Raw genomic sequence first — 19,516 nt, forward strand, 5'->3', positions numbered from 1 at the left:
TCTGCCTTTATCATGTATTTACATCGTTCTGTGCTGAATAAACTAGCATTTCTGTATTACTCCAAATCCCAAAACAAATTACTTTGAAATTTTAATTCTAAAAGGACCCCTACAACTTTAATGATAGCTTTTACTTCTGACTCATTTGCCTTATAGTCTTGCCAGTGCTTTGACACTTGAGTTGGATTCTGAGCTGCTCATTTCAGGAAGCCCTTACAGACAGTGGCAAATGTTTATTTCCATGTAACCACAAGAGTATTGTGAATACTTTTTTAAAATCAGTAAGAGATCATCACACTGGTATCCTATGTTATTGAGGATATCAGCAGCTTTTAGAAGCAATAAAAATGAAAAGCGATACTCACTGCCAGTTTTTCTCAAGAAAAAGGAGAATGAATTTGCAATATGGAAAAATACAATTTTAATCCCATATTATAAAAATTGAGTAAATACTAAAGGAATTGTGTGAAGAGTAGTTTTTCTAGCCCTTCTCCTTCTTTTTCTTCTTTGCTTTCTCCTTCTCTTTCCCCTCTCTCTTTTGTCCACTATGAGAAATTAGTATAGGTAAAAGAATGTTTGCATTAATTTCATACACTAAAAAATCGAGAAAACAAATCTACACAATGTTATCAGTTAATGATATAGGGGAACAATGGGGCCAAGTTACAGAGTAGAATAAAGGCTGAAGTATCAGCACAGCAGAGGAATAGAAGGAAAGGTGATCAAGCAGCCTCCTCTAACCTAGACTTATCCAGGCAGAGCTGCTAGAGGCTCAGACCGATCCACAAATATCTTAATGCCCCACTATCTTCTTTCCCAGAAAACATGTCACATGCATGTAAATTATTATACACGCAGAATTAATGCTGGTTGTGGTGCCAGTTACATTCTTAAGTTTTGCAACTCAGTTTATAATTTAAAAGAAAGAAAAGAACAGATGAAAGAAGGAGAGAGAAGAGGAAGGGAGGGAAGAAAGAAGAAGAAGAAAGAGAGGAAGGAAGAAAAGAAAGAAGAAAATTGAGATTAAGTTTCAATCTGTCTTCTATTCTGGGTCTCCCTCCCACGGATTTTAGAGTTGGCTGTGATTCAGTGCTGACTTTAAATTGTAAATTCCTATAAAGTATATTTTGTAAATTTTTAAATGTATAAAATGATGTTTTAGCTTGCAGAGTTCTAGTGGGCTGGGTTATAGTAACAGATTTAAAGAGCCATAAATGGGACATAATGAGAAATGGAATTAAACCATGGAAAGTAAGTCAAAGGCAGCTCTGTGGAATATGACTCTTTGAATAGTTTTGGGAAATAACTGGGTGAGACTGGGAAAAATCATTTAATTCTTAGCTACTTACAATTTTGATAGGGCTACAAAATCTCTCCCAGGATCCAATGCAGACACTGAAAAGGAAAAGGATAAAAAGAAGAGTCTGAGTATACATGTGTTAGAAATCGTTACCAGACAGGAAGAGGTTTGAGATAAAATGTCGTCAGATGTTAGTGACATGAGAAGTGAGGAGAATCATGCCCAATCCTCTCTATGCCAAATTTAGTGCCCAGTGAACTGAGTCAGTGTCATATAGCCCACGCTCTCCACTATACTGATGAGGTAGCAAAGCCCAAATTAATGTTGAATGGCTTGCCCATGTGGGTTAGTGGCAGAGCCAAACAGAAAGACAGATCGGACAGTCTGGTGCTAGTTCTTCTCTTTCATTGCTACTCTAACATGATCTGTTTTCATATATCCATATACCCAGAACCCAAAAATGTATTATTTTTTAAACTTTTAAAGGTTTTATTGTATTTTATTTTTTAATTTTATTAATGTTTTATTTATTTCTGAGAGAGAGAGAGAGAGCAGGGAGGGGCAGAGAGAGAGGGAGACACAGAATCTGAAACAGGCTCCAGGCTCTGAGCTCTCAGCACAGAGCCCGACACGAGGCTCAAACTCACAAACTGTGACATCATGACCTGAGCCAAAGTTGGACACTTAACTGGCTGAGCCACCCAGGTGCTCCACTTCTAAAGGTTTTAAAAAGGGAAATATTAGGAAAAGGAACAGATTATGCTCTTGGATATTATCACAAGATAATAGTAATTATGTTTAATGACCTTGATGAGACCTATAATAGAAACAGTTTCCTTTCTTCTGACCATCCTGGTAAAAGAAATATGCAGACATAGATGCAAATGCAAGTAAAATAAACATACATGGAATTTAGAATAGAATTTTAAAACTCAAAGCAAGTAATTTTAGTAAACATATCTGAGTCTTCTCAATTAGGAGAGAATAAGTAGAATTTGAATGGCACAATCTGAAACTTAAAAATGTAGGAGAAATTACTTCAGGAGACATGAAGACAGATATTAAGGGAACCACTACAAAGATGCTCTTTTAGGACCTCTTGTCACAAGTGCCTAGGACTGTCTTGCTATCCTAATCCCCTGCTCATGCTAATAAATAAGTCAGGCAATGAAGTTTTTAGCTTTATAGATCTGGAAAGAAGCCTTGGAGTCTAGCCTGGTACAAGGGAGTGGTGGTGGTTGTGCAGAAATTGTTCTTTACCTGAAAGAAATGTTATCATTTTATAAATGATAACATGATAACATCTAACATGTTATCATGTTATCATAACAGTCTTTGTCTGATATTTCTCTGCTTACAATTGACCTTTCAAACAGACATTATGTAACTGCATGCTTCCTTCGGTGACAAAGTCAAAATGAAATACCAGAAGCAGAAACCAAGTCTTATTATTCTTTGTTATATCCCCAGAACTTAGCATAGTGCCTGGTACACAGGAGATCTTCAATATGTGTTTTGGTGGTGTACACAGTGGACGGAGACTCAAGGAAAGGAAAGGTTTCTGAGAGCTGGCAGGATAGAGAAAATTTACCTGCCGTGCGCCTCTTCCTTTCAGTAAACACCTTCCCACTGAGACAGTGCTGGGCTATGTATTGTGTCAATAAACAGCTTTATGATGACTCTCCTAAGGTGGATCTGCATCTCAAAGAATAGTTAACAAATTTACAATAATTTCCGGTGAAAGAAAAAGATCTGTGAACTGGGCCAGAAACCTTTATTCTAAAATACAGTCCATCCTATGTTTGGTATCTTGTCTTTTTGGTTTTGGAATTGTTCAGTGATATTTATTCGCACCATCCACCCACCCGTCTACGTACCTGACATTTCCATCTAGATTCTCATAGACATCTTAACTCATCATGGCCCAGACACCTGCTCCAAGCAAAGTCTCCATCTCAGTAAGTGGCTCCATCACACAAGCCAGCCCTGAGGTTCTGTGTAAACTCTCTTTTCTTAGCACTCATGCCCAGTCCCTCAGCAAGTCCTATCAGTTTTCCAGCACCCATCTCACGTCCCTCTTCTCTGCCTTCCCACTGCCATCACCCTCACTGAATCCCAAGTACTCTGTTCTCCCGTGGACTACTGCAGGCACCTTGGTACATGGCCTCACATCTTTCCCCACAGACTCAGCTCTGCACAGCATCCTCAACGATCTTTTAAAAATATAAGTTGAATCATATCATTCCATTCCCCAGCTTAAAATACTCTCAAGCATGGGGTACCTGGATGGCGCAGTTGGTTGAGCGTCCAACTTTGACTCAGGTCATAATCTTGCAGTTCATGAGTTGGGCCCTGTTTCAGGCTCTGCACTGACAACTCAGAGCCCTCTCTCTGCTCTTCCCCTGCTTGCACTCTCTCTCTCTCTCTCTCTCTCCTAAAAATAAATAAACATTAAAAAATAAAAATACATTCCAAAGCTATAGTTATGTTTTTAAAATTCATTCATGCAGTTGCATATAACCATGGCTCACGTGTTTGTATTTCTATATAATATTCCACTGTATACGTCTGTACCATATGTAAGTTATCCATTCCACTTGGAAATGGAAATGTGGGTTGTTTCCAGTTTGGGGTTGCTGCAACCGAAGTTGCTACAAGGCTGCTTTTATCTGTCCCCAGGGACATGTCTGCATATATTACTGTAGGGTATAGAACTATGACTGTAGTTGCTGGGTTGTACATTATTCAGAGGCAACAGAATTCAAAGTCAGGGGATAGTAAACTAGGATTATAAAATTGTTGAGTCTATTTAAAAAAGGCAAGGGAAAGAATGTTATAAAGTGATTACCATGAGAGAGTGAGGAAAAGACTGTGATTGGGATAGGATATGTTCTAGTTCTTGACCTGGAGATGCTCTTTTGTAACAATTTATGAAAGTGTGCATTTACATTTTATGTATTCACCTGCCTGGTTGCTATATTTGCTGGTAAAAGTAGCCAGCCCTTCTAATATAGTATAAATACAAAACTCAAATAAAAAACCTCCCAAGGCTTTACATTGCACTTGAAACAGAACTCGGGCCCTTCCATGGCCAATAAGTTTGGTGTACTATGGCCCCAACAACCTATTTTCCACTGTCCTCTCAATCACTTTTTAACTTTGTCCTAAACGTCATCTCAAGGCACTGACTGGCCCAGTCAGTGGAGTATGCCACTCTTGATCTCAGGGTTGTGAGTTTGAGCCCAACATTGGGTGTAAAGATTACTTAAAATTAAAATATCTTTTTTAAAAAAAGGTACTTACCATTTATTGAGCCCTTTCTATGTGCCAGGCATGAATCTATATACATTTCATGCATTATGTCATTTAACCTTCACAGTAACCTCAGAATTAGAGCCATTGGTATTCCCACTTCATAGATGTGGAAAATCAGCTCCAGCAAGGTTAACAACCTTGATCAAGAGTACACAAATCAGTTCAAGGAATTATACTCAAATCCCTGCCCTTAACCTCTGCTCTGACATTCATGGTACCTGGTAATTTAGATAACAGTCCCACAACTGTTGGATTATTGCAAAATTTAAATGAGATCCTGTATAAAGGGATCTCAGTGAATGTTAGTTACAAAGTACCTTATCTTGCTTAATTTTCTCAAATACTTTGAAAAATTATTGGTATTATTTTTATTCCTGATTTACATTTGCTCTTAAACTAAAGCCCTAACTTTAAGTGTTATTAGTTCTAATTTATGTTAAGGAATTAACATAGATTAGAGGCTCAAAGGGTTTAAGAAATTTGTTAAGGTTCACATAGTCAAGGAAACTGGAATTTGAATTTAGTTTTTTTACTCAAATTTCTACTCAAATTTGACGTGATAGAAAAGAATAGATATAAGTGAAAAGGAAATTCAAAAGAATGAGAGATTACTAAAGATCTCAGGAAGAAAGCATTTCAAGGAATAGATAGAATGTAGACAAGTAGAAATTTGGGCAGGTGGAAAGAGGTGTTCTAAGTGCAGAAAGTTTTGGAAAACGGGGCCTGGCTGGCTCAGTTGGAAGAGTATGTGACTCTTGATCTTGGATAATGAGTTTGAGCCCCACATGGGGTGAAAAGATTACTTAAATAAAACTTAAAAGAGAGAGAGAGAGAGAGAGGAAAGCAGAGGACTTCAAAGAAGAACTCAGCACAGAGGGGCGGGGGAAACCAAACACAGGCCTGAATGAGAACCCCAGGAAATGCCATAGGGAGGATGAGAAGCAGTTCTAGAAAACTCCAGGCACATTAACATGTACAGAGAAAGAGGAATGCCAAGGGATATGGAGGGGGAGCTGTGAGGAAGTAAACCAGAAAAGGCTGGGAGATTCCCTGACGGGGTCCAGTTAGCTGAGCACAGGCAATCTGGGGATCCCTGGGGATGTCAGGCAGCCACCACATCCATGACATTGTGGATATAGACACAGAATAGTGTAGTTCTAATTGAGTGTGTGCATTTTTTCTCCGAAGAAGTAGTGACAGGATGAGTAGCAGCTGCAGTGGCCTATGGAATGAACAGACACAGGGATTGATGGCAGGGAATTAAACATGCTTATTGTGGGGCGCCTGGGTGGCTTAGTCGGTTAAGCGTCCGACTTTCGCTTAGGTCATGATCTCGCGGTTCGTGGGTTCAAGCCCCGCGTCGGGCTCTGTGCTGACTGCCAGCTCAGAGCCTGGAGCCTGTTTCAGAGTCTGTGTCTCCCTCTCTCTCTGACCCTCCCCTGCTCACGCTGTCTCTCTCTCTCCTAGAAATAAATAAAAATATTAAAAAAAAATAATAAACATGCTTATTGTTTAAGGACAATAGGTGGTTTTTTCATTTGGATAAAGCAAGTTGTAATTTTGAATACGCTTCCTCCCTTCACCCTCCAATGATTTCAGTCCATGCCCATCTACCTGGAAAGTCTGACCTGCTTCTTGTGGAAGTAGGTCCTAATTTGATCACCCCCTAACTCTTTCCCTTCACATTGGAAACCTCGCTGCAGAGAGAAGAAAGTGGAGCATTAGCCCTGGGAATGGACGGGGAAGGGAAGGTAGAGCAGTGCAGAGAGCCAGGAATAGGAGGGTGTGGAGAAGCAGGGCAAGATGCTACACATGGTGAGGGTTGCTCTGACTACCTGGGCCAGAACCAAAGTGAGGATAACTGACAGCAGACCCCACCTGTCTTTACCTTTCAAGCACACATCTTTTAGAGGTAGGAAATATACGTAACATGAGGAAGAGGCCAAATGCTTGCTCACAAAGCACGTGAACTCCTGATACTCCTTTATTCCTAGGGACAGTGAACATGTTTCTGTTGTGCACACAATGTCCTTAAACACCTAAGTAAGAACAGCCGACACTACTGAGGTCTGGATTTGGGGTTGAAGCTAGACAAGCCAACAAAGAATAAATAGAGGAAAGAATCAATTGGCATGATGGACATTGCCACCTTGAATTAAGCTACCTAATTTCTCTTTAAGTAAGAAACAACATTTTAGTGCCTGATTTCACTGGGCTAGTTTGTGGCTAGTGATTTATTCATTGTCTACTCTTCTTTACAAGAGGCATAGATTTTAGATAATGAGAACAGGGTAAGTAACCTTGTACTTCTTTCTACCTGCATTCTGTCTCTAGGCTTAGGAGTTTATGTGACCAAGTCAGTGTCATCTTACTGAGATGACAGAGAGCAGTTTCTGGATGAAAGTTAAGGTGTATTGGTAAGAATGATAAGAATATGAAAAAGTTATAGTGTCTGTCCCAACACTGTCTTTTTCTACCTCTTCACAGGAAGGACACTGAAATCGTTTTCCTTTCTGGGATGAGTTTGTTTATTAACCCAACCAAGATCACAGGGGACATTTTTCATTGCTACATCTGGAAGAGTTCCAAGACTGAATCATGCATGCTTATTTAGAAACTATATCTAGCTTGGATTAAGGAACAGTTTAAAAACTGTGATCCAGTTTTTAAAAAGAAGCACATCTAGCCACAAAGAATAGAATAATGCTTGAGAGTAAAGAATCAAATGGACTTTGTTTACTCTTAAAAAAAAAAAAAAAAAAAACTAGCCTGAGCAGAAAGAGTCATTTGTTCTTGCAAGTTGTTCTTGTTGATTAAGAGATGTGTAAACTTTGCCAGTCAAGCCTGATTCCTCTTTAGCCACCTAAGAAGGTTGGCTCTTATGAGCACCTACAGCTCAGGAACAAGGAGGCAGAGTGTGGCACATGGCTTCCTACAAGAGGTACATGAATCCCTTAATGACACACACTTCCTTAGCCTTCTTAAGAACACCCATTTCACCCATTACTCATCTATTTTCTCAACTTACACATTGTTCTCATATATTTTAAGAAGGAAAGCAAGAAAACATTATATACATTCCAGTATGTGGTTGGGAAACTGTTTTGAAAGAACATTGCCAGGAGGAGCTGGAAAACAGAAGGCTCATGGGAAGGCCCTCCTTCCAGGCTGGTGGAGGTAGTCCCGTTCTTTACCTGGCCTGGGGCTGCAGCGTCTCCCTGACCTTCCACCCCTCCTCAAATGTAATGGAGTCCTGAGCTGGGCCTCCAACCTGACCCAGAAGAGCCTGTGCCACACACATGACCTCTTCAACCACATGGAGTAATTCCATGAGCCGTACATCACCTCCCCCTCTTATCGGTCTGTCAGGTATTCACAGGAAACCTTGCTTAATCCAAGCTCTTGCCCCAAACTACAAAACGAAAGATGAAATACGTGCATATCTGGAATCTGAGTAACTTCCCATTGTTTATTGTGTAACTCTGGGCTAGAATCAGACACTGAGAACAAGACTGAGTGCATCGGGCTTCTACTATTACCACACTCCTCTTCCGTGCATTTCCTGCTCCCTTGCTTTTCCGAGACTAACAGTATCAGGGGAAGGAGGGAAAGGACTTGTGAACAAAATATAGTCATTTGGATTCTCCATGCTGAAAATTTTTTGTCTAAACATGAGGGGAGATAGACATCTTTTGACTAATGCTTTGCATTGATGGAAACTGTTTTCTCTTCAAAGTTATCTGTATTTTATGTCCCTTATTTGAACCTTCAAAAAATAAAATATGCTGAGTCTTATTTGTCTCATCTCTAAATGGTTAATTATACCACATGGAGTTGCTGAGAAGATGAAAAGAAATAACATACTAAGCATTTAGAACAGTGACCAGCATATAGTAGGTGCTCGATAAACAGCAGGGTCTTTTTTTTTTTTTTTTTTTTTTAATCAAACAGAGGCAACTATCAGTGAATCCTGCTTCCTGCTATAGGGTTAGAATTAGGATGGGTGAGGGGTGCCTGGGTGGCTTGGTTGGCTAACCATCCCGACTCTTGATTTTGGCTCAGGTCATGATCTAGAGGTTAGTGAGATCCAGCCCTGTATCAAGCTCTGTGCTGACAACATGGAGCCTGCTTGGGATTCTCTCTCAATCTCTCTCTCTCTCTCTCTCTCTCTCTCTCTGCCCCTCCCCCCACTCTTATGCTTTCTCACTCTCTCTCAAAGTAAATAAATAAACATTAAAAGAAGAATTAGGGTGGGAGAACATGAGAGGAAGAGGGAGAGCTTTGAGAGTCTGGGTCTTCAGTGTGTGTGTGTGTGTGTGTGTGTGTGTGTGCGTGTGTGTGTATGGGTCAAATAAAGTGATTGGATTTTCACCCACTGATGGACATACGTTGCTTTCACTTGGATTGCAATGGCTATTCTATAATCCCAACTTCAGAGACCCTAAAAACATGGCCCAACATGGCCCTCACTTCCCACAACTCAGTTGACTATCACTTTAGTAAAACTGGCTGCTTGCTCTTCTCAGAGCATTCCCATTCTTTCCTTGTCATGCCATTCAGTGGCTGGAATGGCCGACTTCCCACTTCCACTCCTCTCCGCCTGTCTTTACTCACACACCTCCAGTCAACATCTGCCACATTCCTCAGTCCAATGTGACACACTCTTCCTGTGAACTCTGAGATACTTTTGCCATTTCTCTTGCACATCTTCTGACACTGGTGTGGTGGTGAAGAGCTTGGGCTCTGCCAACTGACTGTGTGGGTTCCAATCCAGACTCTACCACTAACCAAACACGTGAGCTTTGAAAAATAATGGAACCTCTCCATATCTATGTCTTCATCTAGAAAAGGGAAATAAGGGCATCTGCTTCGTGGGATTGAGGAGTAAATGAGATGTGCATCTAAGTGCATATGAAGTGCTCAGTTAGCACAGCGCCTCACACATGCAAAGCACTGAGTAAATCCTAGCCTGCAGGAGTAGTAGTATAGTATTTCTATTATAGTTTGTTTCCTGGTATTAACATCTTCATTGGAGTCAAAATGTCTCAAAGGTGGTAGTTGGCTTTACTCATAGCAGATCCTAGTCCATGACTCTATTTTCTCACTGCTTAAAGTGTGGTTTGCAGTCTTCTGGGAGCTTGTTACACATGCAGAATGTCAGGGTCTACAGAATCAGCATCTACAGTTAGTCAACAAGGTTCTCAGATGATACAAACATACATATGGAAATTTAGAAACACTGCACTCAATTCATTGAGTTCAGTTGCTGAAGCTATGTCAATTACTCTAGTAATTCCCACCAAGAAAATAGATACTTAATTTTGTAGAATCAATACTGCCATTAGATAGCTGTCATTTATTTGTAAGCGTTAGATAGCTGTCATTTATTTGTAAGCGTCCTTTAAAGCAGTGGTTATCACAGTTTGGTTTTTGGACCAGAAGCATGAGATTTACTTGGGAACTTCTGGAATTGTAAATTTTCAGGTGATTATCATGCATCCTACAGGTTGAGAACCACCACGGTAGAGCAATGGGAAGCTACTGGAAGCACCACATTAATAATGTGCATCCCTTCTTTCTTGCCGTGTTATTTTATTTTTTATGGTCCATCTCTTAAATAGTAAGGTTGGATATTGTAACAGATTTTCTCTCCACATTTGCCAAATATTTGCTGGTGCACATCTACATCTTAATATCTACCTGGCAGACCAGTGTGTGTCCAGATACCAGTTCTGGTATATGGAACACAGCCTGTCTGATTTATCTGCAGTCCCTGTATTTTGTTTTGTTTTATTTTGTTAATTTTATTCGTTTTTTGAATAGGTGATAGATGCACATGGTATAAAATTCCCAAGGTACAAGAGTTTACGGTGAAAAGTAAGTCTCCCTCCTTCTCGCTCCAGTAACGTAGTTGCTATCTCCAAAGACAATCACTGAATTTTCATTGCACATATTTATTGAGCACCAACTATGTGCCAGGCATTGTTCTGGGCACTGGATATAGGCCAAAACAGACAAAATCTCTGCCCTCATGGAGGCTACATTTTGGTTACCAATTTCTTGTAGTATTTGTTCAATAGCATAGTGTATTATAGTAGTTAGAAGTGGGGCTCTGTAGTCAGACCAACTGATTTTGAATCCAGTTTTCCTCATATTCTAAGTGATCTTGGGTTATTTACTCTACCATTGTGAATGGGTTTTCTTTATATTGAAATGGAGACAATGATTCTATTTTATAAGGTGGATTTGAGAATTGCTTGAGATCATACTTACAAAGCACCATATAGTGCCTGGAACATAGTAAATGCTCAGTAGATAAAGTGTTGACTATAATGGTGTGATCTCACTCTATTGTTCTGTAATGTAGACTAGAAATGCTTAAAGAATTTATTTTCCCCAAAATTTTCATTTCTTCTCTTTTCTATGTGATGATCAAAAAATCATCTTTTTCAGAATAAGTGTGCTAAATATAAGCCTAAGTTTTGATCATTAACTATTTGCCTATAAGACCATTTGCTGAGTTCTGTTAAGAAACCAACTCCTAATATATCACTGGAGGATAGGTACTATCTTCCTTTGTATTCTTTCTGATCTAACTTTTTTGTAATCCCGTGTAATTTGAAGGTGTTCTACTATTAATTCATTTGAAGGTGTTATCTATTATTACTTGCAACCATATAAGGTTACAAAATATACCTTGAGAAGAAAATTCTGCATTTCATAGCAGAAGAATGAAGCACTTCTGAGCAAAGTTTCAGATAATATAATTTGGTACACTTATCTTAAGGAAATTTCTTTATGATTCTTGTCTCCAGACAGATGAGAAAACAACTTTCAACCCCTAGAAAAGCAACAAAAGTATTCCTTGGTGATGATCTTAACATGGAAAGCATTAGAAAAAAAATTACATGCAAAAAAAGAAAGAAGAAAAGAACTCCTAGGGCATTTGAAACACATTTAAATATCAGGCCAAGAACTATTTCCTCTATTCAGCATAAAAAGGTATTAGTGGGCACGGTGATAGATTGCAAGGAATTGGATTCAGCATATTCTACTACATGTTGACACTGACTTGGAATCTAAAAAGAATAAGGACTGGATCACATGGCTGGCTCAGTCAGTGGAGCATGCAACTATTGAGCTCAGGGTTGTGAGTTCCAGCCCTATGTTGGGTGCAGAGATTACTTAAAAACTAAAGACAAATGAGAGAGAGAGTAGATATAGATAGGGTTAGAGATAGATGAATGATAAAAAGAAATGAGGATACAGCTATCTGACCAAGTACAGTCCTGATCATCGTTTCGTATATTCTTTCTGTCTCTCCTTTGTTCTTGATTCTATTTTGCATGACTTCCTGGTAGTCAAAGGGTATGATCTTTGAAAGGTTGATTGTGGTCTGAGAAACCTCTTCTCTTAACCTAGTCATGATAGGAGGACCAGAAAGAGAGGATAGCTGGAAAATTGAAGTGAAATCCTCTGAACAGTTTTATTATTTGGTGAATGGTGGGATCACGATAGATTGAATTATTTTGTGTTCTTCTTTAAACACTACATTTCCAGCCTCTGGTATTTTATTGTCAGAAATGGATTAACAATGAGAACATCAGTGCTCATAATTTTAAGACACAAAGTCAATACTAATTAGATGAGGCTTCCTCTAGTGGCATTTACCAGTGTGTTCTTTCTGGACTTTGCACTAATTGAGTAGCACACTACGGGGCTAACTCTTAATTCACCAGGGATGCATTAAGCAATCAGCATGTGACCTCTTTGGCCGACTTTTGGACCTTGTCATTTCTCATTCCTCTCTGTTTTCACTACTTACTACACTGTCACAACCTACCTCTAAACTCAATATTTTAATTTATTATTCATCTCCCATGGTTGTGTGAATTAATTAGGTTCAGCTGGATTCTTGAGATCTTTGCTGAGATTACAGTCATATAGCAGCTGGGGTGGGAGTAATATGGAAGAATGTTCAATGTGGTATCTTCATTCATAGATCTATCAGCCCCACTAGGACAAATGGAACATTTGGGCATCTCTCTCTCTCTGTTTCCATTGCTGCCTCTCCATATGGCCATCTCGACTTTCTTGACAGCATGGTGGTCCTATGGTAATCAAATTTCCTACACTGGGATTGGCTTCCCCCAAACTAGTGTTTGAAAGAGACTCAGGAAGAAACTACAAGATTTTTTTTAACTAAAACTGAAATGTCATGCAAAATCACTTCCTCTGCACTTTATTGTTCAAAAATTGACCTAGCCCAAATTCGATTAAGGGCAGTACACAAAGGCATGAATATAAGAGACATGGTTCATGGCAGGGGTGGGAGTGGGCAGAAAACATCTTTAAAAACTAGTTACCACACCCTCTTCACCAGAATAGTCAAATTTATCTATAAATCAACTATTATGCCACTGCACCAAATGTTTCTAGGAAACATAAAGCCACACAAGTTCTTCTTAGTAAGTGAAAATGTGTAGTTCTTGGTAATATGTGTGTGTGTGTGTGTGTGTGTGTATGTGTATACACCTATAGGTATATATATATTACCAACTAAATATATCTGATATTGTATCAGAGCTGTCCAGTCATAGAATTACCTTTGTTGGCTTATCTTCATTTGGGCCTGTTGCTACTACCAATCAAAATATTTTTGGGTTATAAAATGGATTAGAGGCAGTTAACAAGTCACTCAACACATTCATATTACTCTTTTTGTAGTTTTGGTATATAAAATCATAGAATATTTTGTTTATTGAAAGGAGAGTGAGTTCTATTATTATTCATTGACTCAATCAACAAATATTTGTTGAGTCCCTGTGAGCCAGGCCTTGCATTACATAGTACAAAACAGAGACATTTGCTGCTGTGGTTGGATTTTGCCTTCACCACTATCAATACTAGCAATCTAAATACTAACTACATGAGTTCATTCATTCAGATGTTTGGGCACTAGACAAAGCTGTGTTACAGAATAACACTAACAGGGTTAGTGTTAAGTCCTTATTCTGTGCATTATTTCATTTCATTCCGCAAAAGAAGGCTTCAGCCAGAAGGCAGAGTTATTATCCTAGTTTTGTAGTAGTTGAAACTGTGACTCAGGGTAAACAGTGTTCCAAAGATCAGCTAATTAGTAAATGACGAAGCCTGGATTTGAATCCAGAGCACCATCTATGCAAACCTGCTTTAAAATAATACCATTGCTTTTGTTTCTACCTTCCATGCCTTTGGAGAAATGTTTTCACCATGTGGTAAGGCTATTTTAATTACTCTTTGGCCAAATATATTGACAGCTCTCACCCCATTTCAACTCAGGGCTTCTTTTGATTTCATAGTGACCATTTTTAAAGTCTAAGAAGGATGGATAAAGAAGAATAGAAACTTAGCCTTATTACCATTTAACTGTACCAGTCATCAAAGCTTGACATGCCATACGAGTGCCACATTGCCATTTCCAAGGCACGTAGGTGGGGAGAAGAGCACAACACCTGCCTCCTTATTTTCCTTGCCCATCCCCCTACTCACCTCCCCTCTGGCAACCACCAGTTTGCTCTCTGTATTTAAGAGTCTGATTTTTTTTTAAAATCATCCTCTTTAATAAAAGCAATGACGAAATCCAAAAATATTTTTTGGGCACTTGCACTATGCCAGGCTCAGGAAAATTTGGTTCCTAACCTAAGGGGATCTTGGTCTCCAGTGGGAGAGACTAAACAGATGTTTTCCTGGCAGTGCACTCTGATAAGGGAAGCCCACAGGCAGAACCGTTAGCTTAAGGTGGTGAGTACAGGATGGGAGGAATTTTAGAGTCAAAGATTGGAGAAGAAGAGGGGTGAAGTTTCCATCAAGAGTGCACCCTATGTGATGGTTCAAAGTCTAAAGCGTTTCAGGAACTCTAGGGACTGAAATAATTCTCTTTGACAGAAGGGCAACAGGTGTGGAGGAGTGGCCAGAGAAAGAGCAAGGCTGGCCAAGAAGTCAAGAGGAAGGAACTTGTTCATTGCAGCCCTTGTTAGGGAACTTGAATGAGCCACAGTCATTGAATGAGGTTTCGCTAAGTAGTTTGGATTTTAAGTGCAGATGTGGAAAACAGATTAATGTTTAGCCCTTTTAGCCATTCTAACCATGACTTCCCCTTTCATTCTTTACTAAATTGGAAATTATTCTTTTGCTTGGGAATATTTTTCAATATGTACCAAGCATTATAAATGGCTTCCCTTCTATCGCAGCATATTTAGTGTTTATTACAGTCAGTCTTGTCAAATTAAATCACCAGATCTCCAATTGTCTTAATATTAGATGAGCCATTGATTCATCGATTGAGGTATTTATCCAAGAAAAACAAATCTGTTCCCCACTTCATCAGTTCTACGTATTCAAATTTCTGTATCTTTAGATAACAACCCAAGAGATAAGAGACCCTATCAGGAAAAAGTGCTGTACACCACTGATTTCAGCCAGACCATTAAAAACCCTTTACCTACTCTCTAGCCTTATTTTCCAGCTATTCTGAGAAAAAAGGAATTGAAACGGCCTCTCTAGCACACCCAGACGGAGGGTGCAGAAGTCCTGATAGTTTTCTCCACTTGCCAACCCAGACAGGGTGGAGTGGCTGGGAAGGGAGTCTGTGAGGCCCAGAGAGGGGGAAACACAAAACAGACAGGGTGGGGCATCTGGGAAGGGAGGCCAGGAGGCCCAGAGAGAGGCCAGGAGGGCCAGAGAGAGAGAAACACTGTAACAGCAAAGTGACAGAATTGCTTCCTCTGGGCTGCTTCCTGCCCTTTGCAGCAAATGCCTCTTCCCCTCTGTCGGGCCTTTGAGTGGGTTAAAGAGTCGAAAGAACTTGTGCCCAAAAGAAAGCAAACATCCACTTGCTTTTTCCTTCTGCTCCTTTCTTCCAACTCTTGATAAAAAGCAGTGGGGGTTCATGTATTCTCAGGCGCTTCTCCGAGAGCTTCTGGAATCCCTGGGCTCCCTCAGCCCCACAGTTTCAGCACCTCGGCTCAAGGGCAGGCCCTCCCTCTAACTCCCTTTTTCCCCTCCTTCCACCTGACAGGGACCATAAATAACCAGGGCTCCTGGTGTTCCCGGCCGAGAACAAAGTTGAAAGTTTGCCTGGAGCTCCCTGCCACTCCCCGCCTGGGCCACTTCTTTGTTTCCTTCTGTTTTTTCCTCTACCTGGCTCGGCCGTTTGTTCATTTATGTCGGAGAAGAGTCACCTCCTGATTAAACGCAGCGCCCCGCTCGCCGGCTCTCCCTAGATTTAAGGCTGATTCGGTTACCCGGTTAGGCACCGGGCATTGGTATCAAATTACCGAAAGTCTACACTGGAGCGGTCCTCATATTTACATACAAATAACTCAAGGGCTTGCATTTATGTCACCATTGGGTCCTGCTAGAGGCTTGCCAGCGGAGTTCTTGGTCCAATCAGAAGGAGCTTTGCAAGGATGTCTGCAGAGTGATCAAAAGGGTCTTCTCAATTAAGTGTAGCCAGGTTTTGCTCTTTTTTTATTTTTATTTTTTCTGGTGTGAAAGATCGAAAATCCTTGCACTCTGATGAGTAGAAAAAGATGTGCAAGTCCTCCACTGCCTACGAGAAGACAAAGATGCTGAGCGGGGACCCGGCGGTGGTGGTGAAGACCTGAATACAGCCCAGGGGTCTGTTTGTTTGGGCTGATTCGGAGGTATATTCTAAATCACTGCGTAAGGAATTCCTGGAAACATCAGGAAAACATTTGATCAGCCCCGCCTGGTGGAAATGGCTTTACCGCAGAGTAAGCTCTTTATTTAAGTTGTACTTGGTGTGTGCTGTTTTTGTTTCATGTGCAGTGAATGTGCAAATAGCCCAGCTGTGAATAGTTACTTAAAATAATCTCTCCATACCGGGTGGTAGTAGAAAGCAGATCTGTTTAGTTTTTATATTTGCAAAAACAGTAGTTGACAGTGTATTTTTAGACTTGATTGGTAGTTTAAAAGCTAAGTTCTGTGGTTTCCTGGGCTTAAATGAATGGAAATTATAAATGGTACCGAATGAAGGAATTGGAAAATAGAGCTGGAACAGATGAATCACTTACCTTTGAGAAAACATAACATACATGCTTCTGAGATCTGTCTCAGCCAGCCACACTTGTGTCCAGAAAGACAAGGGGAGTCGTAAAAAAGAGATAGGTTTGCCTGTTTGCGGAACGAACTTTTCCACAGTCTGTGCTATGTTTTGAAAAGGATGGGAAACGTCCCAGAGGGCAAAAGGCGTTTGAAAAACCTGCTCTGTCACTCTTGGAATGTGGTTTTTCCATGAGGTCATGCTGTGCATATGTAGCTAGTAAAAGTTTTACGAAATTAACTCTTTGTATTGATGGGCAAAGAGCAATTTATATCAGTCCTTCTTTCAAACTGCTGGTCTCTACATTTGGTCTCTACAGAAGGTAGAGCTCTTTCCCAAGTAGGGTTCTAACCCTGGGGCAGCTGGACTGTGATGGGTGTAGAAACAGTTCAAAATTGATGTGTTTCAAGGTTCTCCACTTGAGCAGTAATAGTTCAGATTAAATAACTTGCTAGTTTCTTTCATAAACCCCAAACTGAAATCCTGTGTGTGAAAAGACCATTTTGGAAAGAAGAAAAGTCCATTCCTTTCCCATATATGATTTTCTGGAACAGTAATGGAGGGATGGCTCTTAAATTGCAATCTACGTCCATTCAGACAAGCTGCCCTTGTCATGGTGAGGCATGGAAAGCTAACTACCATAAAAGATCCACCTTCTAGTCAGCTGGGGCTTGAGGAGGGGAAATGAGGTAGGGGAGATGTTTTAAAATGGAAAACTTAACACCAGGTGCTCTTTCGCTATTTAAATTCACTCTTGAAATTATGGACTAATCTCTACCTATGCTTTTTCCTTCTAAATAGCAGTTAAAGATATTATGGGGTGGGGGAATATGAGAAAATGGGTGATTTGCTGATGATCAAAGGAGCGGCTTTCCCCACAATAAGTGCATTTTCAAAAGGTAAGCTTCTGATTGTGGTTTGCTTTGTCCATCCACAGGGGAGGACGCCATGACAGGTGACACGGACAAATACCTGGGGCCCCAGGACCTTAAGGAGCTGGGCGATGATTCTCTCCCTGCAGAGGGCTACATGGGCTTTAGTCTTGGGGCTCGTTCCGCCAGGTATTTTATTGTTGCTGTTTTTCATAGTTAACTTAATACAACCATGATTTGTCATAAACCAAAATCATTCTCATTGTTCACATTATCCCCAAATGTGCTCTTTGGATGAAGATGTGAATTTGGTAGAATGTTCTCGAATGTTCTCAACTCTGGTATACATGCTCTACCGTTTTCTTTTGTGGTCTCTCAGTCCTTGATTTTACGTGATTGAACATGTTGAGTGTTGGTTGTTTTTTTCCCCACCTTGCAGTTATGCTTCAAGCATGATGGCAAAAGAGCTCACTGATAAAACTGGGAGAGTCAGTGTGGTCTCTGTGTTTAAAAATTAAATTTTGTTCCACAGTGAAAGAAAAATCTTATTTTCCAATAAGTATGAAATAGTTGTGTTGATTGTACACTATTCTCTATCACTGAAAGAATAATTCATGCTCACTTAAAAGAGAGCATTCTAAAAAAGATTACATATAGCTTATTAGAATTGTCTACCAAGTGTTTGGGTATCTCTTCTAAAACCATGCCATTAGTTTGTTTACTAGGGACATGTTAGGAGCATTACAATGACTTACCCAAAGTCAAGGACAGATGTGGTAGCAAATTCAGCCCTAAAAACTGAAGTATTAAAACTTTGCATGTGAAAAACCTTGGCTCAAACTTACCTGACGCTGGTTGAAAGAAACAGGACCTTGTCCAGAATTTGGGGACTTCTTTTCCCTGGTTGGTTTAACAGCATGTTTGCTGACAGTCAAGTTACTTTAAAGCTAATAATTAAACTTTCTAAGCCAGAGCCCTGGGGACATTTTCCTATAGTTTAAGGATCTGATGTAAAAAGTTTCATTGTCTCATAGTAAATGGCACTTCCCACAAAGTAAGACTGGGAGTTGATTCTCAGTGTTGTTGATGTGGCCAAGTTTAGAAACTGAATTGATTTTTCTTTGAGTTAGTCTTTTTATTAACAGAACTTGGAACCTCATGTAACTTCACAGAACTTTTGCTTTATAAATATATTTATCAAAGTCCTTAAAATCTCATTGTAAAAAGTCCTCAAAATCTCATTGTAACAGGATATCATTAATAAGAAGAGGAAAATAACTTTCTAAAAATATGTAGGATCTCATATAATCATACAGAACCACAAGTTAACAACTGAAAAACACAGAGTCTCAAAGGATTTCAAGGGAAAATTCTACTTAGAGGCTTAATAGCATTCGTAATCCAATAACTCGCTGATTCTCTTCCTCAGATGATATGTAAAAGCTGCATTTTGTGAGTCAGTCACTTGTATATAGAAAATTGTAGAAGCTAACATTCAGAGAGAGATGACACCAGCATATTGTCCTAAGGCTTTCACACTTCTGGTTTTGACTGCACCCGTTATTATTTGTTGCTATTGTATGTAACTCATTTTTTTTACATTGGCAAGTCATGTTATGCTCAGAGACAAATCTGAAAAAAAACAAAAAAAAATCGNTTCTTAAAGTATTCTTAGAGTATTACCAAATATTCTGAGTGTAACATTTAAAAAAGAATACATTAAGTGTGTAATTCATTCAACCATAACATTTTTTTCTTTTTTCCTTGTCTGATTTTTTTGCTTTCTACTTCTCCTGTGTTTTTCTAAAAATACTTTAAATTAGTCCCAAGATCAGGTAAGAAGATATGTCACTTTTACAGTGTTTTTCTGCCCTTCCCTGACTCATTTTTCTCATCTTTATTTTCTTCAGCATTGTGCTGTGC

General features: G+C 39.7%; 1 protein-coding gene and 1 long non-coding RNA gene across 4 annotated transcripts in view; one reads left to right on the plus strand and one right to left on the minus strand.

Annotated features, from left to right (window-relative positions):
* LOC144236503 (uncharacterized) overlaps positions 1 to 15,612 on the minus strand; it is a 173,822-nt gene extending 158,210 nt beyond the window's left edge. Inside the window, exons 1-2 of the long non-coding RNA XR_013336578.1 lie at positions 15,494 to 15,612; positions 1,350 to 1,395 (exon numbers count right to left, since the gene is read on the minus strand). This is a non-coding gene — a long non-coding RNA (uncharacterized LOC144236503). The remainder of the gene's footprint in view (positions 1 to 1,349; positions 1,396 to 15,493) is intronic.
* ANK3 (ankyrin 3) overlaps positions 1 to 19,516 on the plus strand; it is a 338,327-nt gene that overhangs the window by 214,143 nt on the left and 104,668 nt on the right. For 2 of the 3 annotated variants that reach the window (XM_077770154.1, XM_077770152.1), the window contains exon 24: positions 17,659 to 17,782. In XM_077770154.1, the coding sequence (XP_077626280.1) occupies positions 17,659 to 17,782 (124 nt within the window). Of the gene's footprint in view, positions 1 to 16,095; positions 16,393 to 17,658; positions 17,783 to 19,516 lie in introns of those variants that run through there. The other variant, XM_077770153.1, reaches the window with a different exon arrangement.

Source organism: Crocuta crocuta, unplaced genomic scaffold, assembly GCF_008692635.1.
Source record: "Crocuta crocuta isolate KB4526 unplaced genomic scaffold, BGI_CrCroc_1.0 scaffold46, whole genome shotgun sequence".
NCBI lineage: Eukaryota > Metazoa > Chordata > Mammalia > Carnivora > Hyaenidae > Crocuta > Crocuta crocuta.